Genomic DNA, 26116 nt, shown 5'->3' with positions numbered 1-26116 from the left:
ATTTAGGGAATTTTCCGAGCATATTTAAAAAATTTTCGGTAGACTCATAATAACGTTTATTGTACCTAATCGATTACATTTTATTTCATCTTTATTTCAGTTATAATTTAATGCCAACTTGACAAAGGATTATTTTATACATTTTTTTTTTTAATTTTTAATATTATGCAATACATTTCGAATTTTGCAAAAAATATGCAAAAATACGCAATTGCCATCTTTAAATAATATCATCCATTCCGAGTTAGCACAACATTAAATAGCATTCTTTAATACTAGGCGGTTATACTTACCAAGTCTATTTAATTAAAAAAAACTTTTGACGAGATTCAAAAAATAACAAGTAGCTAGTAAATAGTAATGATAACTATAAATAACACTTATTTTGGTCTTTACTTATTTGATAACAAAATATTATTTATGGTGCATTTGATATTTAAAAGAATTTTCTATTTTACTTGTCAGGTACTCATTACGTTTTGTTATCTATATGCACTTTTTTACCACATATTATAATAGCATATATGGCACAGAATTGTAATCGATTTTAAATATTTTTTTCAAATACAATAGACATCATTTATGTTATAAAATAATCAAAAACCTTTGTGTGTTTGAAATTAGAACATTTAATATTTTTATTCGTAAGGGGATTAGCTGTTGATGATAAAATTAAACAATTTCATTTAGATATTAATTTTTGGTTATTCTGAATAACCGAACTCTTCAAATATTTTATCGAACTCGAACCGAACATCAAAAATGTCAAAATTATAAAATTGTAAAAATAAAATTATTGATATTTAATATTTATTTTTTTATTTGTTCTAGTCGAATTATCGAACCGAACTATTAGGTATTTGATTCAGTTCGATTATTTTAAATTTCCAGTTCGAAAATCAAACAGTCCGTAACATCTCTAGTTGACAAGAAGTCTCGTCACTTTTTCAATGATCGGGAGGACTTTAGTGCCACATAACTAACAACCTGTGTACCTAATTTTTGCGGTGAGGGGGGGGCGAATAGGATATTTGGGGACAAGCATCTCCCCCACACCACTTCCCAACAGATTTCTTTTCTTCCGACGGATAAAATACCTCTTGATGGATTGGGACGTGGGTTTTTTCCAAATTATGTCGAATATCAGATATTTTAATAATATATTGTACGAAAAAATGGATTTTGAAAAGAGCGGTAAACGAGACGTGTTTCGCACATGACCGACCGTGGTAGCGGTATGTGAGAGTGCAACAACCGCTCCGAATGACGTGATAAGACGTCATCAAAAATATGATATCACAATAAGTAGAAATTTATTGATAATAAATATACAATATCAGGCAGAAGCTGCAGCTGTCTATTATTATTTATTAATTTCTGAATAATAATATTATGCAAGTCCAGTGCAGTACTTTCACAGGTTCTATAACGTGTCGAGTACGAAAATCGTTTACACAATATTTACTTAAAGTGTAAGATTCGGCAGGTTTTCAAGACAAACTGTTGTCTCTCAAACCAATCGGTGGTGATTTAATGTTGGTCTGAAATAAACCTTAAGCGCAGAGATAGCTTTGCAGCGATCATGTCCAAGATATCCATTTTGAATTCCGTATATTCGGAAATCGAAAAATTGGACTCGGCCGAAGAATACAAAAGAATCATTAAACTCGTCGAGAAACGTGAGTAGTCATCGTAATAGATTTTTATTTTATTTTAATTATCGTTGTTCTCAGATATACCACAGTTTCCCGAAGAGTTGTCGTTGGTTCAAACAAAAGTCGTGTGCCTTATCCATCTGAACCAGATCGAAGACGCATATAACTACATACTGAAAAATGAAGCGTCACAGTAAATAGTTTACAATTTTCACACATCTAAATTCTTTATCGAGTGTTATAATTTTCTAGAAAATTTACGTTTGAAAAAGCTTATTGCTTGTATCGTTTGAACCGCTCTGAAGAATCATTAGAACTGATTAATGAAGAACCTAACCCTGCACCCAGTTTCAAGGAGTTAAAAGCTCAAATTCTGTATAAGTTGGAAAGGTAAGATATTTTATGTTTAGCTTATGCTCATGATAAACACTTAATGGTATACTATGAAAAAATATATTTAAGCTATCTGTGACTTTATCGAAAAAATCGGAGCACACTAAAGAAAAGACCAGTTCACTATCTAAAACCAGTTTTTTTCCATAATAACTGGTCATGCTTTTAATATGTGTAGAATGTCCATAAGTTATATATTTTGTAATTTAAATTATATTGTTCTTAATAATTTTAGGTATAATGAATGTTTTGACGTGTATCGAGATATCATCAAACAGAGTAAAGACAGTTTTACAAATGAAAGGGAATCAAATCTTACAGCTGTCATTTCTCAACTTTCTAAGTTAGGAGATGTAAGTTGCTTAGTTAATTATATGAATTAGTAGGTACTCAGTTCAAAATAATTAATTTTTTATCTTTTTTATAGAACAAATATGACATTCCAACGGTTAAACAGCACAACACTTATGAATTTATGTATAATGTTGCCTGTGTACTAATCGAAAGAAAAGAGATTGAAAAAGCTCAAGATTTACTTGATCAGGCTGCCAAATCATGTAGAAATACATTGGAAGAGGAGGAAGCGACAGAAGAAGAAATTCAAGAAGAGCTAACAGCTATTAAGTAATTATATTTTGAATTTGCTATTTCATAATGTCATGTATGTCACATTTAATTTGTAAAATTGTTTTTTCATGAAAAAGACACTACATAAACTTCTTCTACATTATGTAGTTACATACATGAATTTGTTACACATTTTCTGTGTAACCTTTAAATTTAATTAAGTATTTCAATAATTTACCACTTAGATGTTGAAACTATGTACAAATTACAAATTTATTATTCAAACTTAGATACTATTTCAAAATATAATTTAATTATGACAGTGTTCATATGTAAAAAGAGTAATGAAGTAAGTACATTATTTGGAGATGACAAAAGTAAAAATAAGATTTTTTTTTAAGTTTATAATATAACTTTGATTTCTAAGTAATAAATATAATTTTTCAATACTTTTATACTTAAATTAGATTTATATCTCCTAAAAATAGACATCAATATAACTAATTAAATTTTACAATTTTATTACTATATTATATAATATGTTAGAAATAAATAATTACAGTTTGTTTTTTGCTCTTCATAAAATTAATATGTTACCAGTAAATTATAAATGTATCTGTTTTCATTTCAATACAATTTGTAAATATATATTTTAACATAATTAGTTTAATAGTATTAGTAAAATAGATTTTTACTTGACATAAACTAATCCATTATCTTTCAGAGTACAAGGGGCTTATTGCTTACAAAAATTAGGCCGTGACAAAGAAGCACAATCTGAATACACTGACGTATTAAAGTACAAGCCAAAAGATATTGGATCTCTAGCCATTGCTTCAAACAATTTGGTAGTATTAAATCGGGAACACAATGTGTTTGATTCAAAAAAAAAACTCAAGTCAACATTGTCTGACGAATTAACTCACAAGTTGAATACCTGGCAGTTGAAAAAAGTCATGTTAAACCATTGTCGTTTTGCATTAATCACTAATCAAGTAATAAATTGAGTAGTAATCACATAGATATGTGAAATATATTATATTTTAAACCATTGATTATAAATTTATAATCAATGTTTAAACTATAGATATTTTATTTATTTATTTATTTTTAGTTAGACCAGTGTACTCAATTGTGTAACAACATTGAAAAGAAATATCCTGATCTAATTGAGGATATTATACTAATAAAAGCAGTAATGTTATGGCGTCAAAACAAAAATTCTGAAGCTATTGATATATTGAAGAAGTTTATATATAAACAAGAAAATCCCACTGCTAAACTCAATTGTACTTTGGTGGCTGTAAAATTATTATTATTAGAGGTATAAAGTTTAAATATTGATATCAGAATTTAAAACTAACCAATGTAAATTTTTTTATTTCATATTTTAATTCTTATTGGTCTATATTTCACTAAGTGTCTTATGATTATTACTAATTGTTCCTTTGTCTTGAAATATTTCAAGTTACTAACTAGACACTTCTGTTGGTTATTCTTTTAAAATAATGTACTACTTTAATATTCATATTATAACTTAATGGGCATAACTATTTCCAATAATATACCTTTTCAAACAGACACAGGCTTCATATCTTTAATATATAACAATTTCTTAACATTTTTTTATTTTTGTTTTATAGAGCTAAGCCAAAATTGTTAATTTAGTTTTTTTTTTTATAAATTTAGTCACATTTCAATCTTTTAGTTCAATAATTTGATTATTGCTTATTTTAAAACTTAAAAATAAAATTTACTCATACAGATATAATGTGACAAACAGTTATTTTGTAGTCAACCTTGTTCAAATTATATTAATATAACCTAAAACACAAAAATGACTGGCAAGTAATAATAAATGTTTTCGATAAGATTTTTTCAATATTTTAGCTAATAAAAGATTATTAGGAATGATTATTTTTACAAAATTTAAACAGTCATGTTTAAAATTAGAAACAAAGAAGTGGTTGTGATATATTTTTAGTTTTGTGCTGAATATATATCCCATTAACATACTCTTAAAGTAACAGCAGATGGTCATGCTATTATACAAATAATATTATGGTTACTACTTTTAAAAATATTAAATTATGAATTATATATTTAATTAATATTATTATTAGATAATAAATTATATGTGGTTAACACAGTTATCAATGATAATGATAAGTTGTGAGATAACTTAAAATTATTACTTATCATTTCTTTGAATTCTATGGAGTCTAACATCTTTAAGACCATAACAAAACTAGTTATGCAGTTTAAACCATTAAAAAAGGTAGTCATTTATGATCTACTTATTATAAAATGTTAAGATAATGTCCTTCAATACTTAAGTTTTTTTTATTTTTTAAGAGGATTTAGTTTATATAGTTAAAATAAAAATAAATTTACTCTATAATATAAATATCATAAATATTTTTTTTATTCTAACAAAATTGATTATTTCATGTTACAAAATATTCTTTTATAATGACTACTTACTGATTTTTAATGCTATTATTTTTTTTATTCTAGAACAACACTAATGAAGCGATTACTTTACTGGAAAATCTTGGTGAATTGAAGTATAAACTTGGTATTGTGAGCACACTTGTAACGCTATATTTAAATGTTGACAATTTTAAAGCGGCATCTGACTTATTTAATGACACTTTGTCTTGGTACAGTCAAAAAGAGGTAACATTTTATTATTTTTTATTATTCAATACTCAACACAATTTTTCAAAATGGAATATATAAATTTAAAAATTTAAATATTAAATAGGTGGATAACTCAAAGATAACCATTCTATTGAAACAACTTGCAAAATTACATTTACGGGAACAAGATCCAAAGGAAGCAGCTAAACGTTTGACCCGACTACTTGAATTAAATCCTAATAATAAAAAATTTTTGGCGCAACTTATCATCGCCTACACACAGGTTTGATAAATATTTATTTTTAACTTTTATTAATCATTATAGGTGTCATTGTTCAATAAGAAATTCACAATAAATTTAGTTTTTCTTTTGATTGAAATATAAGTATTTATCACAGTTGTCTTCTGTACAATATAAAATTATTAAGTAGTCCCCTCCTTGTATTTTCTGTTTCCTCGTGTTAACTTGATGAAAAGGCAGGCGAGAACATAAAATGTCTAACTTTAAAAAAAACTAACTGTGGAAAAATGTTGATACAACAAATGAATAAACAAATTTTAAAAACATTTCACTCAACTTCAATAAATTTACTATGAGAGCGATATATCTCAGTATTTAAGAACATATTTAAAACGTATAAGAAAAAAAAATTGATATATGTTTTTGTAAACAATTATATTACATCAACGTAACATACATTAATATATTATTATATACTATAATAGTGCATATTACGACACATTTGACCAACAATTATATGTTATATTCTTATACTACTACTATTTAATGAGTTAAATGAAAACTCACTTTAAATCATTTTAATATTTTTCATAAACATTTTTATTTAATACCAAATTTGTCATTTTTAAACTAAATTAGATGTTCTATCAATAATTAAAATGTATAAAATACACTCTTTTTCATTATTAACTTGAATAAAAATAACTGCTAATTTTATTATTTTAACTTTTAAGTTATTACTTATTTCCTTAAGAAATGTACAATGTAATTAATCTTTACTTTTAGTTTGACCCAGAAAAAGCTCAAATGTACAGTAAGCAACTTCCACCATTGGACCTTCAAGATACTGACATAGATTTACTTGAGAATACTAACTGGATGATGGGATCTAAATTAATCAAAAAGTCTACACTGAAACCAGATTTTGCAGGGTAATTATTAAGTAGAAACTAATTATCAATCAGCAACAAATTGAAAATACAATTTAACTCAAAAAATTATAATTTTCTTTCAGTTGCGTATTTAATTTATTATTTCTAGGTCCTACTTCACTGGTAGTGAAGTTTCACGCATGTCTCCTCTTGTAGAAGAGGAGTAGTATCATGTATTAAGTGGATATATGTTTGTTTTATTTTATTTATACAAATAAACTATTATCTCTTTTAGAATTAAAGTAACAATACAACAATTTTAGAATAATAGTAGGACAATAAATAACTGATAAATACTATACGTAATACAGTGACAGAGTCAAAAATATTAAACATGATATTAATTTAGTACAGTTAAATTAGTTATATAACAGTATATTTTAATAGTAATTAAAGACAAAAACATTAAAACAGATCAGAATTATCAAATGAAGTGTCTTCATTGACGAGTGAGAATGTACATAGGTCTTAGAAGCTCATTTTGTAAATAATAAGTATGAATAGATCACATGATTTCCCTACAGTCTACTCGAGTTATACATCAACAAAGACATTTAGGTCTTAGTCGTTTCAATGAACAAAATATAGAAAAAGTAAAAGTTCTTCATAGAATTTATTTTATTATCATACTAACAAAGATGATTTAATCTTGTTTTTTTTTTTTATAAAAATAATTATTATTACTAGGGCTCAGATTTTATAACACTAAAAATAAATGGAATATACCCTATAGATATGAAAAATAGCAAAAATTTAAATTTATTCTGTTCACAATTTAAAAATATATTTATATACGACATAATATATATTATATATGTAGTCATTATTGTTTACTATTCGCTGGACTACTTTAAATAGATTTTAATATGAACAACAATGTGGGTATTTAAATTTTTCCTATGGATTCAAACCAAATATAATGAAAATAAATTATACATTTTTATTTTTCCACATAATATTTATGAAAACTTTATTATGCAAATTAGCAAAAAATAGCACCAAAACTTAAATAGCCCTAAAAACCTAAAATATTTCAATCATGTAAAAAATAATATTAAAAAAATTTATATTTGAAATCCACAATGCATTGAACAAAAATATATTCTATTTCTATATCTATTTTTATTTGTATCCTTTAACAATTAAAAAATGCTATAATTAAGTCCTGATTATTACATATAACTACAAAAACAAGTTCTATTAATTTTATATCTATAATACTTGAAAATGATTTAATTGAATCATTGAATTTGATGTTATTAATAAATTTTTGATTTAGGGAACAAGAAAATCAGAAAATTCAATCCTTAGATTATCTAATAGATAAAATGTCCTATCTATGAAACCTTCTGCACTAAATAGTATTCATATAAATTATAATGTATGACAAAAAAATAAAATATTTATCATAACACCACTTACTGCTATATTAATTTACAGTTTTCGCAAACTAATTCACTGGGAATAACTACTTTTTGATCTATACACCATCCGTAGCCATTTTTAAAAATATATTTTATTATTTTATTTGTATTAATGTCTGTCTTATTTATTATACAGTTCCAAGACAGAAGTAGAGAAGAAACGTAAGAAGAAGAGAAAGATTATACTGCCCAAAAATTTCAATCCTGATGTGCCTCCTAATCCTGAACGTTGGTTGCCAAGACACGAACGTACTGGATATCGCAAGAAAAAGGACAGGAGAAGCAAGGAAACAGGCATCGGTAAAGGAACACAAGGGGCCAGCAACGTGTCAAGTGAACAATTGTGAGTATATACTATAATTTGTGTTTAATTGCAACCAACCGTTAATTGGTCACATCACATCACGTCAATTTACACATCAATTACTTTTCAAATCTTAATAAATATTTATGACCATTAGTTGGGCATAATTTATTAGGTACTTATACGCATTAAAAAAGTTTGAAGGCTATCTATAAATATGTTTGAATAGGCAATTATCATATTATAATATTCAGAGTGTCCTGTGAGAATTCACCCATTGCGATATCTCCTGAAATAATGGAGATATCAAAATTCTGGTTTTGTAATAAGACTAACTGGGATAATAACTACTATTATTTCATATTTTAACTTAATTAAATGTATTTTTTTTATTTAATTATTTTCAAACAATTCACTCTAGCCATTTTGTAATTTATTTTCCTGAAAATATTGACAGTCTTAAAATTTTACTTTCGTTAATTTCCGGATTTTTAATTTTATTTAAGTTTTGAGAAATATTTTGAATTATTTAACTCCAAAGTGTTATCAAACATGTAAAACGCCACGCTGCACATGTGTTCGTACAGCCAGCCAAACGTTTTCAGTGCCTAAACTAAATCATATTTTATTTCTTCAAAACTAGAAAAAACATTAAAAATCAGGAAATTAATAAGGATAACATTTTGAAACTTTAATATTTTCAGAAAAATAAACTACAAAATGACTATGGTAAATTTTTTTGGAAATAAATAATAATTAAATGAAAAATATATTTTTAAATTTTTACTAAAACATTAAAATAAATTAAAACATTAAGCAATTGTAATTCTTATCTCTAAGAGTATTATAACAAAACTAGAATTTTGATATCTACATTATTTTGTGAGATATTGCAATGGATAAATTCTTGTAGGACACCCTGTATATTAATTACAAAAGAAAAATTACTGTAAGGTATACACTCTGTATATCGAATTAAATTAAGTGTTTCATTTAAATTAATAATTTAAGTATGCTCATATCCAAAAGTATAAGAAATTAAGTGGCTTTTATTAATGTATAATAACTGCATACAATTTTAAATGACTAACACGAAATCAAGATAAAATGAAATAAGTAAATTTCATCATAATTCAACCATTTTTAACAAATTTTTTTTGTGCTATTCTAAAAATGATTGAATATATTATTATCTTTCTTAGCAACATCAAAAACATTGCGGCTCAACCTAAACCACAGACTGCTCAAGTGGCTTCTGAAAACGCTCCTAGGCTTCAACACCGAAAGGGAGGACAATACAAAAAGAAGAAGAAGGGAAAATAAACACACAATTTGTTATTAACCAATAAACAAATATGAATATAATATAACATTATATATAATTATATTATAGTATAAATATCAAATTCCATCCAAAATTATTTGTTTAATATAAAATATATTAAATACTTTCTCATCTATCCCGTAACATATTGAGTGACTATAATTTTATAGATTAACATTTGGCTCTAAGACTTTGATTCCATTGTGTTACACATTAATTTCCTAAAACCACCTTTTTTCTTCAACATTTTTGATTCAGGGAGCTGGTACTTTGGTTGCCAAACCACATTTCTGTTTATAGTAATCAGGGTTAGACAAACATTCAATCATAAACTTTCCGAGATCGTATTTGGATATGGCACGGCCAGGCGATGAGCCGACTTCCACACTGTAATCGCCTGACGGAGTACTGCCAATGTGTGGTGGCATCACTGCAATCCAGTTCAGAGATTCAGTCGCCTGTAGTAAATGCAGCATCCGCTCGTGATCGTCGTTGATGCCATGGAACATTGCTGGCACTTTGGGCTTATCGTAGAATAAAAAGGCTGAAATTAACATAGTGTTAACTAGTACAATCAAACAAGTGTGTAACATTATTAAATTGTATAAACAATTATTACTAGATAAGCACACTGATACAATTTTCACATTGTTCTTTTCCATCGATGACAATATGTTTCTCAGCCCATCGGACATTATTGTGGTAGGAGCTGCAAAATTAATTTCATAACTATACAAATATAAAATTAATCACAACTTAACTTTATAGGTACATCAAATTGTTTTATTAAATAATATCATCTTACCCAAGTCATTTCTGGTTCCCAAAGTCACGACAATCGCATCTCTGCCCTCGACTACCTTGTCCACGTCTTCTTTGACCAGAACATCGCCAGTAACCACTTCTACTTGCTTGCGAAGTTCTTCGGGCATACGACTGGGATCCCTAATTAGAGCCCTGACTTCTAGACCTGCACAGTTTAAGTTTTTTTTTTAATACCACGTCAGACATGTTTTTACTAATCTTCGAACAAACAATATTGGAAAACCATCAGCTTTGCAATATTCTAGATCAGTGGGGTAGCGGTCGCTACCGCAAACATTTTTATGGGATCACAAGAGAATTATATTGCTGCCCCAAAAATATTCACTATATATAGCCATCCTTTCAACGGTTTAAACTTTAGTTAAAAAAGGAGCATTTCAATTTAGGTTTTAAATTGCAATATGTTATAAGGATGGGTGGAAGGCCTAAATAGAGTTTTAGATTTTGAGGGCTTAAGCCAGATAATAAATTTTTGTCATAACTAAATTTCATCAATTTCCAATCATCGCGAACTGCCGTGTTTAAAAGGTAATATGGAAAAAAATGTCACAATAATGTTTTTATTGATTTTAGCCTCATAGTCGGGGCTCCTATTTGTGCTTATCGGAGGAAGTGAAGCTGCTTCACGGAAGCATATTATTTTAAAAGTGTTGGCTGCCCCAAACGTTTGCTGTTTAGTACGGCACTGTTCTCGACGACTATTGTCTTACCTTGTTTCAGAGCGGCTTCGACGGTGCACAGTCCTGTCATGCCGGTGGCACCGAAAATCGCGATTTTCTTCATTCTCTCAGACGTCGGTGACGAATAACTACGGGACGACCACCGCTTGATGTACTGACACCGACGGCTGTGAACGAGAGCTGTAACAAGGACGTCGACGAACAGATTGACGATTAAACGATGAGTTGACGGAATCGAAAATATTAATAGGTACCTATGACGAGTTTGACCGTAGAGAAAAAATTAATAATAATAATCACGTTTCGTTTTAACGATATGCATCCGGTCGTCCGACGGTTTTTTTTTTTTATACTCTTATCACTTCGCGTACTTCACGCCCGACACGGCACCGGTGTTATCAATGTTATCATCGTGTTTGCAATTATGTAATTTTTTTGCCTGTCGTTTAATATTTTTATAAAAAAAAAAATAGTTCCGACCGTAGTATTATTATAGTAAGGAATGGATAGACTACGCCGGTGCTCAGCTGCCACTCCTGTACTTTTGTTTGTCTCTCAAAGGTGTCTGAACAATATAGATATCGTAGCCGCCCATAGATAACATAACACACGACAAGGAAAAACAAGGCACCTTCATATTATTAAGTTTACTTGAGAACTTATGTGCTAATAATAAATAATGACCTACCAATCCACTCTTTATTGTCTATTTATCTACGATTCCGACCGCTTAAATTGTTTACCTGTACTGACCTGTGAATAGACACATCATATTATTATGAAGTCTTGCGAGTTCGTGAGACGCGATTGTAGACACAATAATATCAAACGACTAAAATATTTTTGTAATTATAATTCTGCGATAATACTCCTTAATTGGACGTGTGTCAATAATTACTATAGAATCTGTAGAATACCATCGATGGCTGCGTGCAAGTAAAATATACGCGTGACTACGACGCTACGTGTTGATTAACCAGAAGGACCGTCAACGTCCTAAAATACTTTTTATAATAATTATATGATATGATGTGTGATCGTCACACTGTCAAATAGGTACAGAGATTTGAGGATCTCTGGTCGTCTCAGCGACTCAGCGTAAAGAAAAATTCGAAATTATTGATTCAGTTAATAGTGACACTTGTTGACGGCCATCTCAATATAATATATTATACCTATTTTACCTACTTGTTTTTTAATTTTCCGATCCGATTTAAAAAATTTATCTAGACTGTTCACGACATCGGTAAGCTACATATGTTTACCAAAAGAAAAAAAATTTTCAAAATCTTATAAGATTATAAGTAGGGACAAAATAGAAAATCGTTTTTCAAGGCATGATTATGTTAATTAGATTTTAAAAGAGTATAGGACTTATAGGAGCGTATTTTGACCGTCCAAATTTGGCATCTAAGTCGAGATTAATACGAATAATATGATTATAATACAAATTTTGGAAATTGTTAATTTTTTTTGAAATTAATGTCGATGACTTGTTAATGGCCACTTCAATACAGTATAATATTTTTGTTTTTTGCATTTTATTTTAATACTATAATTTTATAAATTTTCATATCATCGAAACGTATCATTTTTTTAAAATTAACTTAACATTTAGTTTATTTGAAAAAAATATACTTACCTTACTATGATTCATATTATCTTTGTGAATTATTAATATTTATTTTGACGATGGAAAATCACGTATTATACAAATAGGTATTATATAGGTATAGTGTACCAATGATATAGATAGCGACCTATTGGCATAATGGCATGTAAAATATTTTAAACTCTTTTTAAATTATTTGTGCTATGCGAGTTTGCTCACCACATATTCTACACGGTATGTCTGTAATTCAGTAACGACATGAGTTAATAACCAATATTATTATAACTATTTTATCTTTTACAACCATGAAGGTCAACAACTGTTATAATAATAAAAATACGAGTAAAAATATTAGATTTTCGTTTACCGATACAAGAAATCCTGTGTGAGCCGGTCTTTAAAATGCGAATTCTTTCGATCCCTTCTTATTAAACATCTTGCAAACACTATATAATATAGTATATATTCAAAATAGTTTGGATAAACTATCGTACATATTGCTACGTTACCATATTATGGTATTTTAAATAATTTCTCTTTCAGATAGGTATCCAATTCCGACCGAATAGCGTCGATGCACATATCGATGTTTTGAGTTTTCTATTCTATTTCGAGCAACTTACTTACGTTTTTTCATTTTGATTATATTATATATAATACATAAGTATTTTGTTTGCCAATTGAATGGTGCGCGAGAACGACAAAAGTGTCTTATTTTAGTTATTAGATTCTGAGCGGAGTGATGAATGTATTGATTTTACCATGATGTGTTTTTTTTTTTTGTTTTGTGTCTGTCATCACGTTTTGGGGCAGTAAAAATGCTTCGACTTTTGACTTCAGTACCTCGTTCGATCCGAAAGTGAATCTAGTTGGTACTTTGGGAGGTCAAAAGTAAAAAATTCTTAATACTTTTCTTAATAATTGAGAAAAACAAACTAAAAATTAAGGGAAAAACGGGAAATTTTACGCACACTCATTTTTCGACAAAATCGATTTTGGTTTTTGATGTAACTTTAAAACAAATGACCATAGATACATGAAATTTTCACCTAATGTTTATATAAGTATATTCTATCCACCATGCAATTTTCAAAAAATTTCGACTTAAGTTGAACTATTCATAGGCCTTTCAAATTTTCGATCATTATTAGCTTTTTTTAAATTAATATTGATAAAAATTTATTTGTTAGGCAGAAAAGCTTGACAATTTAATAAAAGGTTCTTAACATATTGTTACAATAGCAGTTGAAAAATAAAAGAAATTCATAGTCACAATTTTTTTTTATAAGCATTCAAAGTTTGAATTTTGACAAAATACGTAAAAATCACGAAAATTCACAAATTATTTTAAGCTAGAAATTCATAAAAAATTTTCTTTTTAAATCTAAGATTTAAAAATTTAATACAAGATTCCTTACAAGTTTTTCAATCTTTATCATAAATAAAAATTCCACCGGAAATTCAAATTAAATTTTTATGAGCATTTGAAATTTAAATTTTTACAACATTGGATTTTCACTTTTAGCGATTTCCTTATTTTGGTGTAACTCTAAAACAAATTACCGCAGATACTTGAAATTTTGACTGAATGTTTATATAGGCGTGTTATATATTTGATAAAATTTTCAAAATATTTAGATTTGTTTTGAGCTGTTTACTGACATTTTAATTTTTCAACTTTATTAGCTTTTTTTTCTATAAATATCGATAAAAATTTATTTGTTCGATAGAAAAGCTTGAAAATTTAATACAAGGCTTCTAACACATTGTAATAATAGAAGTTAAAAAATATTAAAAATTCGAAGGCACAATTTTTTTTAATAAGCATTTAAAGTTCAAATTTTGACTAAATACGTAAAAATTACGGCAATGTTCAAATTATCTTAGATAGAAATTCATAAAAGTTTTTCTTTTTAATTCTAAGATTCGAAAATTTAATACAAGGCTCCTAACATATTTTTACAATAGAAGTGGCAAAATAAAATGAATATATAGTCACCATTTTTTTTTTACAAGCATTCAAAGTTTGAATTTTGACAACATATGTAAAAATCACGAAAATTCGCAAATTATTTCAAACTAGAAATTCATAAAAATTTTTCTTTTTAAAACTAAGATTTGAAAATTTTTAATAATCTATAATATATCCTAGACAGATAAACCGTCTTCGCTCAGAATCGTTTTTCGTATACAATGATATAATATCATTGGATTCAAATTTAATTCCATCCATTACAGTAACCCACTTGTAACCTACTGTACAGCAGAGTGACATACACGACTTACCCGCTTTTTTTATTTTGAGTTCAGAATAGTAGTTATAGTTATTTACGTTTATAGATAACATACCACTATATATTATATTTATACGATTAATTTAATTTGTTTATTTTTTTATCTTGAATGTAATAGGTATTGCCATATTGGTATCAGTCTCAAGACTGATTTGAGTTTTTATAGCAATTTATGCTTTTTTTTCTTTTTACATTAATATATATATATTTGCTGGATTCACATTTTTTTGCACAAATGTTCATAATGTTTAAAATTATAAAATTTAACCTATAAGATAGTTTTAACTTAATGCTCTCTTAAATGAATTGGTAAATAAACTGTTTAAAAATTATTATAATATAAAGCTGCAACTAATAGCCAATGACATGGATAAAAATGTTAAAATTAATGTATAGTTATTAATTTTTCAGACAGATCACGAAAAAAATTTAACTAATTAAATAATAATTTTTTTGAAATACTTAGCTTTACTAAGAGTTAAATTTTAAAGTAACATTTTACTTCAAAACTACTCATAAAAACATAGAAATCATAGAATACAATACAAAACAATTAAAACATTCAATAGATTTTCATTCATTTTTAGATACTTATTTTAAAAATGCATAGTAATAATAAAATTAATCGTACAATATTTTTTTTCTGTGTTTCCGCACTGACTAACATGGTTTTTTTTTTTTTGGTTTAATGTTATACAAAAAAACACATTGCATTAAGAAATAGTACAATACAACACTACAAAATGTACATATTATACAAAATTGGATGTAATTTAATACTTCAAACATAAGTTTTAAAATAGAAAAAAATTGGTTTGATGATTAAAAGAATAAAATTTAAAACACAAAAAATCTCAACAATTAATTACATAAAAGCAATTAATTGAAACCCAATGTCTTAGATTTGGACCTAAACTTTCTTAGTTCTGAGATATGGGCAGGATCATACATTGAACGATAGCTAGGCGGAACACATAAACGCCTGTGTTGACTGTAATATTTACAGTACCCACCATCAAGCAAATACATTTCTGGATAGTCCAAGTAAGGATAGCGCATACCGTTCTTTTGCCTATCTACATTACGTAGGTATCGTGATCTACAAAACCAAAAAAAAAAAAACAGAATATTGATTTTTAAGTTTACTTTAAAAACAATGTAATACATGCGTTACAGCTCAATTATAATATTTAATTAGCAGTTTAACAGTATAAAATATTATAACCATTTCAATAATTGTGTTACATGAGTTTAGTGGATTAAATTTTAGATTTTTTTAATTGATACAACTATATTTTTCAATAATAAGAATAATAAAACCTTAAAACTTAAAAACAAATAAAACCACTGGTGCATTTAAGTCTAGTAGCAAATTATTTTTAATATTTTTTAATAGTTAAAAACTACAAAATAATATTACTGAAAAGAAATCATGATTATTGAAGACTGAAATTTTAGGACTTTAAAGAGTTTAATATAATCCACATAATATTTTAAGAATATAAACTAAAGTTATTCTAAGTTGGAATATTATGTATTTGCTTTTTTTAACTGTTGTAAAGTTGAATATACTCAAAATATAAAATATAAAATCTATTAAGATATAACATCATTTAAAGTCTATTATAAAAAATAATAAAAAATTAAATACATTAAATTCTACTCACAGGTTTGGACCTCTTTCCGATGAAAATTCACAGTGAAATATCAAAACATTTCTCTTTGCATTAACTTTATCAGTTTTTTGAAATTTTTTACCCAATTTGTTTTCAATAAAATTTTTAAATAGTTGCTCTTTGGTAAATATGTTGATTGCACCTCTAATGTGACCACCTTCATACTCATAGGGATATCTATAAATTAAACAAATACAAAACATAATTTTACTTACTATAAATATTTATATTTGAATTACCTGCAATCTATTATAAGATAGGAGTCGATGCAATCATTGAATGAGCCCTCCAATAAATGAGCTAATGTATCAGGAGATATGCTACGGAGATCTGCATGACGACCAAGTGATAACAAAGGCAATATAAATGATTGACTGAAGTCACCAATTAAATTTGATGCATTATCCTCTGAGAAAATAAAAGAATAATATTTTTAGAAGAAAAAAAAATTGTATTGTTTAATTTTAAATATAATAGTATATTACTCACCTTTCTCAAATGCAGCTTTTATTGTGGCTTCATTAGTTGAGAGTGACCTTTGGAGCTTGGAAACATTATTTTTGAAAAACCCATAATCAAATAGTGTAGTTTTTTTGTGCAATACAGGAGCAGTTAAAGAAGTATTTCTTATGTCTATTCTTGGAGAATCAAATGATATTTTAAGATCAAAATTAGGCTTTAACCTTTTACATACAATTGATTTCTCAGAAGGACACTCAAATTCATTAAATAATTTACGTTTTTTCACAACAATATTAGTGTTATTAATATCTCCAAAATCAAAATCCTATTTGTAAAAAAATACAATGATAAATTGAAAAAAAATGTAACGAATTAGTGAAATAATTACTTACAACTTTCAGAGCTGTCACTGAATCATATTTAAAATTTCTTCGTCTGACAATAGGTTTAATTATTGGCGAATGTAAGGCACAAATATCTCCATCAATCAAAGTTTTAAATTCACCCGGAAGTGAATCTTGTGACTTCAATCATCAATTATAAATAATTATAAATTATAGTATTAAAATATAATGTATTCTTGGTTATAATTTACCAATATTGCTGGAGAATTAACATTGTCTAGAAATAGATCATCTATTTCTGGGATTCCATTATGGCTAACAATTGAATCTGACCATGAAACATTTAATGATGAATTTTTCTTTTCAATTACAGTTTTGGGTTCAAATCTTCATACACAATAAAATATATTATTCAGTTGAAAATAAAATAAAAGTTAAATTACTGATTTCAGGAAAATACCCAGTTGATGACCTGGAATCTTCAGAGAGCTCCGAAAAAAAACCACTGTCTTGTAAATTAAGATCATAATCTTCTAATGGTGGACGACCACTTGTAATAGGACTGTGCATCATGAACTACAAATTAATATAACATAACAAATATTTACTAATCCAGTAAAAATATATTAAAAATATAATTTCATTAGGTTAGTATTATTTACAAATTGAATTCTTAGATAGCTACTACAGATAACTTATTAAAATAAAAGTTTAAACAGATATTAAAAAATAAAATTACTGTCGAACTTGATTGAGATGGTGATAAAATTGATTCAAAGACCATCGTATCCATACACTTAGTTAAGTTTTCTTTCTCAACTGGACTGTTCATCATTTTTTGACTTTCGATAATGTTTTTGAATTTTATCTGACTAATCTTTTCAACAATATAATACAAAATTAATTAAATTAAGAAACCAAGTCATGAAAATATTTAAAGCGGAGTATAAACAACTGTTTGGAATATTATTTACCAGATATTTGATGAGCCGTTTAAATCACGATATTTTATTAAAATGAAAATGGGAAATCCGTATACGCTCAACGTTGTATACACCATCACTTTTTTTATAATCGGGATTATGATTTAAAATATGCAGTATGCACTCGGTAGTCGGTACCCACTTTAGATCATATTAAGTAGGTACTCACATTCCACGAATCCAGATTTAACTTAATCAGTAAATTTATCTAAATCGATTTATTTTATTCTGTTTTTCATAATTAATGGTGTTATATAATCGTGGTTTAAAATAAACTATAATATAACCGTGTATACAACACGTCAATACTCTCGTATATTGGATAATTTTAAAAATAGGTTTATTAATTATGATGTGTATAATTAGATAAGTACTTTAGTTCGTGTCTTACATTGCGAATCCGGAAAAGTGAATTATTCAATTGACAATTGTATTATTATGCATTCGCAATGCACCAGAATACCAGATTCTATCGACCATGGTTGTGAATGTCAGTGTTGCCAAATATTAAAATCAAATCACTTTTAATTGAAATAATAATTAAATCACCATAGGGTACGGGATCTTATATTATGTGTTAGGATGTTTTTTGTGTCCAAACAGACTAATAGTCAAGTCCAATGGATGAATGAACACCCAGTGGAGTAAGACTTTGCAAACTTTGTGTCCACGAGAATAAATAGTAGTAAACTAGTAACTAATAGGTAACTATAATAAATTTATAAAATAATTATTTTTTAGATTCTTCTTCTCGTACTATGTTCTAAGTAAAATATATCCATCACTACGTCGCTTCGATTGGAAAAGGTAGTTACTGGAAAAGTCACTAAGTCAATGGAAGGGGGTGTCTCTATTAGTGAAATTTATTTATAGTGGAAGAGGAGTGGACACGCAGTAAATATTCTCTAAAAAATGGTGTGCGTTTGCGTTGGGCTTAATTAAAAATAGTAATTTTGGGATTGTTACTTTTTCAATTTAAAAAAAAAAAAATTAACGCATGTATAATAACATTCTCGCTTTGAAAACACAATTTCTATTTCGTAATTCAGCCGTTAAAGCACAAAATAGATTTGTTGCATACTCAGCATTTATATTATATTATATTAGTATTTTACACGTATACTGTTAATGATCATAAGCAGGCCATATTGTTTGTAAAATTTCGGATTACGCGCTTAATTTTACTGCTTTCAACTAAAATTGTATGCATTACTATTTTATAAAAAGCAATGTGTTACATAAAATATGTATATAAATGTAAGTATAATAATTTAACAATGCAATCAAATCAAACAACAAAATTCAGGAAATACGAGTACTCATATTTTCTAGTAGCTGGCATGTAATTTTTGTTTTGTATACCGTAGTGTTCACACACTACACACGTTAAAATTGTAGACTCGTAGTGCACACTTGTACGATCGGTAGGGACTGTCCAATAGTTATTAGCGAGTAAAATTATAATGTACGTCATTACGAATTATACTGTTACCAATAAAAAAGGTATATAAAACACGTTAATGTTATTATTTATATTAATAATACTTGACAAGATTAAATTAAATCTATTGTGGTTAAGGCTCTGACGAAAACGAAATTAGCTCAACCACATTACCGCATTCTGACCTTTGGGACTGAACTCCAATCAAGAGAAATTGGTTTGGTAATAACTTGCTAAAATATTATTTATCCAATTATCCAAATAATGTTAATGTTATTTATTTATTGAATTATTGATATTAAATGAAATATTATATTAGGTATGCCGCCGTACGTATTATGCAATAATGTCGTCTGTATCATGAGCCCGAAAGATTATTTTTTAACTGAGAGGTTTTCAGTTCTTCAGAAAATGTAAATGAAGTACGACTGTACGAGAACCTAATATTGTTGTAGACACTGTTGTATTATCAGAAGAATTAACTGAACAAGGTATTACAAGGATTCATATAAATTTCATAATATAATTTTAAATACCTTTCTTTTGAAAGCTGTTCGAAATCATATTCAATTTAGTTGGCTGTAGTGCTGTACTAAAATATAAATATGAGGGAAATAAAATTAATACTACTAGAGGAGTAACCGCTGGGATATGAGTGAAAATACTGATAATCATTAAAATTACAGCGCTGTACTAAAATATAAATGATGAGAGTGCTCCAGTAGTTACGGATATATCGTTAAAATGATTAATTAATATTATTAATAATACATTGGTACCTAATAAATTGAAATACTGATAACTGTCAAAATAAAATAGTGTAGGGTAATAAACTAAGAAGTATGATTTATGCGAAGGAAGAACTAAAAATAGTGGCATTTGTCAAAATTACATTTAACATTTCATTACTCCTATAAATACGTATATCTGATTTTAAATCAGCATTAATCATTATTTGTCTATGACTCAGTTCTATAACCCACCCACGAGTGTTTTGCATTTCTGGACTTTTTTTAATTTCTTTGGTAAATAATGCTTACACCTTAATACTAAGTAGTGGCGCCGGAAGTAAATTTTTCAGGTGTAACAAGAAATAATTTTACCCACCCTCTCAGAAACTCAAAACTATATTATTGTACACATTTTATCATATTTTAATTGATAATATAAGTAAATAGGTACCAACTGGCAACAAATACAATAATTAATAAATAATAATGAACATATTTCAAGTTATTATACCTATCCACTCCTTATTTTCAAGGTGTAGTGACCGCTACACCTAATAGTAGGGTTGGGCGCCACTGATACTAAATATTTCAATGACAATGGATGCATAAAAATAAGATGTAACTACATATTATATCAGATAATTAAATAAAAATAAATAACACTATTAACTTTAGTTTAATATATTTCCAAAGTATAAATTTTTATATAAATAATAATTTTTTAAGCCACACCTTTGACAAACTTTGTATAAATTCAAAAACATTTAAATATTATTTTTATTTTTATGAAAACAAAATGATAGAAGCTAAGATAAGCTTTTATTTTCTTATTGAAGAACTTTGTAAGAAACAAAATGTAAATAATAACAATTGGTCCAAAAGAAAAAAAACTCATGTATAACAAAAATAAATTACTTTTCAATAGTACTTATATTGATCTTATTTAACTCTGCTAAGAAATACTACATAATACTATAATAATCAAAAAATTTATATTATCTGAAGAATGACAAACTGCAATAATTACCATCCAGTATAAACCAAAAAATCGTTTCTGTTAGTATACTTTTTAATAAATTGTTTGCCGGAGCGTGTAGGCACTGTGAATGCTATTTCATCAATTGCCAATATATGACCAAATGCATAGTTCTTACTAAAACAACAATGGGCCAGTTTTAACAACTATTTGCACACAAAGTATTCATTATATTTTTAATGATTTAAAACCTACCGGAAATAGTCAAGCAGTTTGGTTGCAATTCCAGTATTACGGCAATCCAATTTCGTCCATATACTGTTGACACCTGCTTTCACAGGATAAGATTCTTCAGATACAACAACCACATCTTCTGTTTCAGTCTCTATATTACGGTTAGCTTGCGATATGAGATCTATTACTAGGCATCCAATTACTTGTCTTTTTTTTATATACAAATGAACCTGAAATGTATATAAGTAGAATATAATGTTACATTTATTAAAATATTGTAATTTTTAATGCAGTTACTATTATGGCTAGATATAATAAAATGTGTACTTTTTTAGTTGTGGGTAAAACAGAATGTTGTGTATAACAGCCAAGTTCTTTATCAACATATAACATAACTTCTAAAGCTTTTGAACATAATATTTTAGAATCCGATCCAGATATAACAACTATGCGTTCATCAATATCTTTAAAAATTACTTTTTCATTTTTTGAGCTCTAAAGTACATTTTTATAATAATCTCTTAGTTAATATTTATTAATTTTATATTAGAAATGGAACAAATTTGATTGAACAAGCATACCTTATACTTAAAAATATCCTTGGCTTTATGATAGTTGTCATGTTCTGCTTCATCTTCTGGTTCTCCTCTTGAATAATAAAGACCACATTCTTTACACAGAAAACCACCAAATTTCTTTTGTCCTGCATAAATCTGGTATTGAGTATTATCAATAATTTTTCTTCCTTTTCTCACTGAACTCTTTTTTTCACTAGAACTAATTAATATTAATATTTAATATGTATTTATTATTTTATATACACATATGTATAACATTTTTAGAAGTTTTAATATTTTGACTTCTAAGGTTATTATTACTTAATAGCCGAGATCTGATGTATAATTAGATTAATATGAATAATTAACAATATAATTTTTTAAGACAGTGAAACAATTGAATTTGTATACAATTACCGAATAATGTGACTACGTGGAGGAGTTTCATTTATGAAAATTGGGAACAAGTTAGTTTGTGAAGATTCATTTACAAGAACTGAAGCATCAACAGAAAATTCTGATATGGTTTTATCAATTGAAGTATCAGATGGTTTGTCTATGAACGTACTATTGGAAACAATTGAAGAATTTGATGCTCTAAAAAAATATATATATAATATAATTATAATAAGTGTTTTGTTTTTAAATAACTTTGAATGCTTACTCTTTTAGATAAGCAGCTGGTGAAGAATAAGCAGAAGGACATTTATTTTCATTATAGTTCTCATTAAAACCATACACATCTTTAATTGAAACTGATCTTACAATAGAGCTATGAATTTGGACATCTTCATTCATACATTTTGGATCTTAACAAACAATTATTTAAATAAGTTAAGACAATAAATACATAAAATTCATTATGGTTTTTCATTTTAATTTTTTCAAATTAAATTTAAATTTGTAAAACAATGGATTATTCTATACCTTCATGATTTGTTTTAAATGCAGGAGTCTGTAATGGACTATATAAATCTGTTAGATGGCTATCATCCAATAATTCTATTGACTTATTTATATGTTGTCCATTTTCATCCATTTTGCTGTCATTGAGTATTTTATTTAAATTTGACTCCTTGACTTCAACTCTAGAACCATTTCTATTTTCATCATTCCAATTTATAACTTTAAAGTTAAAGTCATTTTCTTTTCTAAAACATATTATTCAAAAATAACAACATTACAATTTGAATTAGTACCAAATTAAAAAACTCTTACTTCTTATTTGGTGTATCATTATGAATCACTTTGGACTTAAAAAATTTTCTGTTACTGTCTTGTTCCAATAGAATGCGTTTAGGTTTGTTTTGATTCATGTATTCTGTCCAAGTATTTTTTTTCAAAGAAGATTGTTTAGGAGTTTTGGTTTTTTTAGCAACATTCTTTTTAGTTGAATTACTTTTCTCTTCTTTTTTACATAATTTTATATCTGTAGACTCCTTCTTCAATGACGATTTAACATCAGGAAACAAATTTATTTTAGTTTTTTTTTCTCGGCTGATAGATCTAGGTCTTTTTTTACTCGTTGTCTTACTATCTTTGAATGGTTCTGTTTTTACTTTTGGATTATAATGTGAGCGGGTAACTCGATCAACACAAAAATCTTCGTGTGACATCTGTTAGTAAATATTTTGAGTATTTTAAATTGTAAAATAAAAAAAAAAATTAATTATATTCTATAATATAACAATACATTTTTTTATAATTTTATTATTGCAAATAATAAGCAGATTTTTTTATACATGCATTTTTTTTTGTTATATTAATAAATTATACCTATATGGCTATGTATACAATTAATTAATGGTTTTTAAATTTAAGAGAGGGCTGCATCAAAATTGACCACGGGCCGCAGTTGGACACCCCTGGGTTTAGGGTATTATTGAGTAAAAATTAAACCGTTAATTTGCATCTTATAGCATAGTTAACCTTTATTATTAGGTATGAAGAGTGTGATGAAGCAATGAAAAATACCTAGCCATTTGTTTTTTTTGTAAATGTGTGATGTTAATTATTTATGCAAATTATTTTGTGCACAATAAATTGTGCTTATGGTATCATGGTGGATTACCAATGAGTGGAAGGGGGAGAATTCAATTCGGAATTTAGAGGATTTCAATAATTGAATGTGTTTTAGTGAAATGGTTTAAACTTTACCGATGCATCTACCTTTAAATTAAAGATTTATTGAATAAGTAATACACAATTTAAATTCTTACCTTTTTATAATCATAAGAACATGAAGCTTTTACTTCATATTCAGCCTTGTTATTCTGGATTTCATTTAAACTTAAGTTTTCCTTTAAAATATTTTCATCTCCTCCAACATGTTTTGATTTTAACGGTGTAATGGTATTTTGTTCAATTGGTTGAGAATTTGAAGAATCCATAGTGGCAATTGATGATAAACATAAATGGTCATTCTTTGATTTCGAAATAAGACTTTCAAATTTTTCATTTAGAGTAGGACTTAATTTAGTTGAATTCATTTTAAAAGATGTTTCAGGAAAAGCATGTTCAAGATCATACACTTTAGATGGAGAGATATTTTCATCCAAATCGTCGATAGAAAATAATTTACGTTTTCTATTTGATGGAGTTTGTGATTGTTCAATTTTATGATTTTTATAAGTAAACATTTTAACCTAAAACAAAAAAAACAATATTAAATATATTGAACCAATGAATGATATTGACTACCTACAATAAATAGGTGTACACCTTTACAAAGGATCCTGATTTTTAACAATTTTTTGGATGTATTTTAGTATAGGTATTGAGATTTATGGTTAAAGAATTTGGCTGTCAATCTTGGTTTCAAAGTTAAAGCTATTTTAAGTTAACTGTTTAAGTTTTGGCTCAATGGGGAACAATGGTTTCAACTTAACACAATACATGTAACCCGAAAAAAAAATATTATTTATATTTTTTGCATCTTACAACGTTTTTAGTAACGGTGAAAAATATTTAAACATTTAATGCTTAACATTTTGTAATATTCTTGTAAGTACTTACGTTCGATGCCACACCTTCCTCGCATGTAGTCACTCTAACGTTTCGCAGTGTATTACGTACATAGGCCTATTATATGATTGCGTATCACGTGAACTGGCAAAAAGTAATAATATATGAGAAACTGAGAAATAACTCAAATAACTGAAATATCAAATAAGTATCACCTTTGAGCTTTGATTCTTAAAGATTTCTAGTATCAAGCGAGTGGCTGTACGCCATGGCAAATCAAAGGTATATCAACTTAATAGAATGTTATTCAACAACAATACGTATTTGTTGTATTTCAGTATCTGAATCTTGTTTATGCTTTTCCCTGTTTTAGGTTCTCCAATCGTCCAATCTCCGATACTTTATATGGTTATAATATGCGACCAATGAGTGGCGTAAGATCGTAACATGCGGGAAAAAAGTGGGAAACATGCGTAGGATCATACTGAAGTTGTTGACATATTATTATTATCTATACGCACGCCGATATGAAAATGCTGAATACCTAATTTAAAATTAGAATTTGGACAACTTGGTAAATACGGTCGAGTGCGGTTCAATGGTGACTGGTGAGCATAATAATATTATTAATTGTTGTGACGGCAATAGTAATAATAATATACAGGAAGTGGCCGGTGCTAATAATAATATTACGAGGATATTCCAAGTGAACGGATATTTACAATATTGTTCACAATAAGTTTGCCATTATTGTCCGGCCGTGATGTCGAGACTCGGGTACCGAGAACTATATAAAAATTATTAATCAAGAATAAATTATTTGAGAGGACGCTAAACCAGTCTGCGTGTTGTCA

At 27.3% G+C, this 26116-nt stretch overlaps 4 protein-coding genes and 1 long non-coding RNA gene across 8 annotated transcripts; 2 read left to right on the top strand and 3 right to left on the bottom strand.

The window, feature by feature from the left end:
* The first annotated feature begins 1338 nt into the window (after window positions 1–1338).
* On the top strand, window positions 1339–9544 carry Srp72 (signal recognition particle 72). The gene is made up of 12 exons (XM_015510190.2): window positions 1339–1679; window positions 1734–1848; window positions 1908–2045; window positions 2284–2401; window positions 2476–2672; window positions 3340–3610; window positions 3730–3939; window positions 5133–5294; window positions 5383–5541; window positions 6286–6431; window positions 7992–8198; window positions 9362–9544. The coding sequence occupies exons 1-12, from the start codon at window positions 1583–1585 to the stop codon at window positions 9480–9482; spliced, it is 1941 nt and encodes a 646-aa protein (XP_015365676.2). The 5' UTR covers window positions 1339–1582; the 3' UTR covers window positions 9483–9544.
* Window positions 9491–11359, bottom strand: LOC107162985 (flavin reductase (NADPH)). The gene is made up of 4 exons (XM_015510191.2): window positions 11019–11359; window positions 10289–10453; window positions 10103–10192; window positions 9491–10027 (listed from the first exon to the last, which is right to left on the bottom strand). Exons 1-4 carry the CDS (start codon window positions 11089–11091, stop codon window positions 9738–9740), a joined length of 618 nt encoding a protein of 205 aa, XP_015365677.1. The 5' UTR covers window positions 11092–11359; the 3' UTR covers window positions 9491–9737.
* A 4105-nt stretch (window positions 11360–15464) lies between these two features.
* Window positions 15465–18720, bottom strand: LOC107162975 (M-phase inducer phosphatase 3-like). 3 transcript variants are annotated; one of them, XM_015510179.2, is made up of 9 exons: window positions 18351–18720; window positions 18116–18248; window positions 17837–17952; window positions 17628–17763; window positions 17425–17556; window positions 17060–17357; window positions 16810–16978; window positions 16562–16747; window positions 15465–15993 (listed from the first exon to the last, which is right to left on the bottom strand). In XM_015510179.2, exons 1-9 carry the CDS (start codon window positions 18434–18436, stop codon window positions 15774–15776), a joined length of 1476 nt encoding a protein of 491 aa, XP_015365665.2. In that variant the 5' UTR covers window positions 18437–18720; the 3' UTR covers window positions 15465–15773. The 3 variants fall into 3 exon arrangements, with proteins under 3 accessions (XP_015365665.2, XP_089084536.1, XP_089084537.1); XM_089228410.1 differs by having other exon boundaries at window positions 18116–18253; window positions 18351–18719; XM_089228411.1 differs by lacking the exon at window positions 18351–18720 and having other exon boundaries at window positions 18124–18224.
* A 99-nt stretch (window positions 18721–18819) lies between these two features.
* LOC149054966 (uncharacterized) lies at window positions 18820–22779 on the top strand. The gene is made up of 4 exons (XR_016191896.1): window positions 18820–19063; window positions 19939–20022; window positions 20120–20291; window positions 22684–22779. It is a non-coding gene; the product is annotated as an uncharacterized LOC149054966 (long non-coding RNA).
* Window positions 21197–25740, bottom strand: LOC107162979 (uncharacterized). Of its 2 annotated transcripts, XM_015510183.2 has the most exons (11): window positions 25478–25740; window positions 25314–25406; window positions 24518–24943; window positions 23517–23914; window positions 23226–23449; window positions 22963–23107; window positions 22716–22895; window positions 22323–22518; window positions 22069–22236; window positions 21763–21971; window positions 21197–21684 (listed from the first exon to the last, which is right to left on the bottom strand). In XM_015510183.2, the coding sequence occupies exons 3-11, from the start codon at window positions 24935–24937 to the stop codon at window positions 21555–21557; spliced, it is 2070 nt and encodes a 689-aa protein (XP_015365669.2). In that variant the 5' UTR covers window positions 24938–24943; window positions 25314–25406; window positions 25478–25740; the 3' UTR covers window positions 21197–21554. The 2 variants fall into 2 exon arrangements, with proteins under 2 accessions (XP_015365669.2, XP_089084535.1); XM_089228409.1 differs by having other exon boundaries at window positions 25314–25740.
* Between the last annotated feature and the right edge of the window lie 376 nt (window positions 25741–26116).

The sequence above is a fragment of the Diuraphis noxia genome, unplaced genomic scaffold, assembly GCF_037042655.1.
Source record: "Diuraphis noxia isolate RWA-SAM2 unplaced genomic scaffold, SU_Dnox_SAM2 contig0005, whole genome shotgun sequence".
Classification (NCBI taxonomy): Eukaryota; Metazoa; Arthropoda; class Insecta; order Hemiptera; family Aphididae; genus Diuraphis; species Diuraphis noxia.
The sequence above is the reverse complement of the archived record's forward strand: the minus strand, read 5'-3'. Positions and strand labels throughout refer to the sequence as shown.

Bases quoted from the DNA above. Each gene is read 5' to 3' on its own strand.
- LOC107162985 (XM_015510191.2), bottom strand. From the start codon at position 11,091: ATGAAGAAAATCGCGATTTTCGGTGCCACCGGCATGACAGGACTGTGC. The intron at 10,193-10,288 runs GTAAGATGATAT...TTAATTTTGCAG, and splicing joins GGGAACCAGAAATGACTTGG to CTCCTACCACAATAATGTCC. The intron at 10,028-10,102 runs GTAATAATTGTT...TGTTAATTTCAG, and splicing joins TGTATCAGTGTGCTTATCTA to CCTTTTTATTCTACGATAAG.
- Srp72 (XM_015510190.2), top strand. From the start codon at position 1,583: ATGTCCAAGATATCCATTTTGAATTCCGTATATTCGGAAATCGAAAAA. The intron at 3,940-5,132 runs GTATAAAGTTTA...TTTTTATTCTAG, and splicing joins TAAAATTATTATTATTAGAG to AACAACACTAATGAAGCGAT. The intron at 6,432-7,991 runs GTAATTATTAAG...TTTATTATACAG, and splicing joins CTGAAACCAGATTTTGCAGG to TTCCAAGACAGAAGTAGAGA.
- LOC107162979 (XM_089228409.1), bottom strand. From the start codon at position 24,937: ATGTTTACTTATAAAAATCATAAAATTGAACAATCACAAACTCCATCA. The intron at 22,519-22,715 runs GTAATTGTATAC...AATATTAATTAG, and splicing joins CCACGTAGTCACATTATTCG to TTCTAGTGAAAAAAAGAGTT. The intron at 21,685-21,762 runs GTAGGTTTTAAA...TTGTTGTTTTAG, and splicing joins AAACTGCTTGACTATTTCCG to TAAGAACTATGCATTTGGTC.
- LOC107162975 (XM_015510179.2), bottom strand. From the start codon at position 18,436: ATGGTGTATACAACGTTGAGCGTATACGGATTTCCCATTTTCATTTTA. The intron at 17,953-18,115 runs GTAATTTTATTT...ATTAATTTGTAG, and splicing joins CATCTCAATCAAGTTCGACA to TTCATGATGCACAGTCCTAT. The intron at 16,979-17,059 runs GTGAGTAATATA...TTATTTTCTCAG, and splicing joins AAAAGCTGCATTTGAGAAAG to AGGATAATGCATCAAATTTA.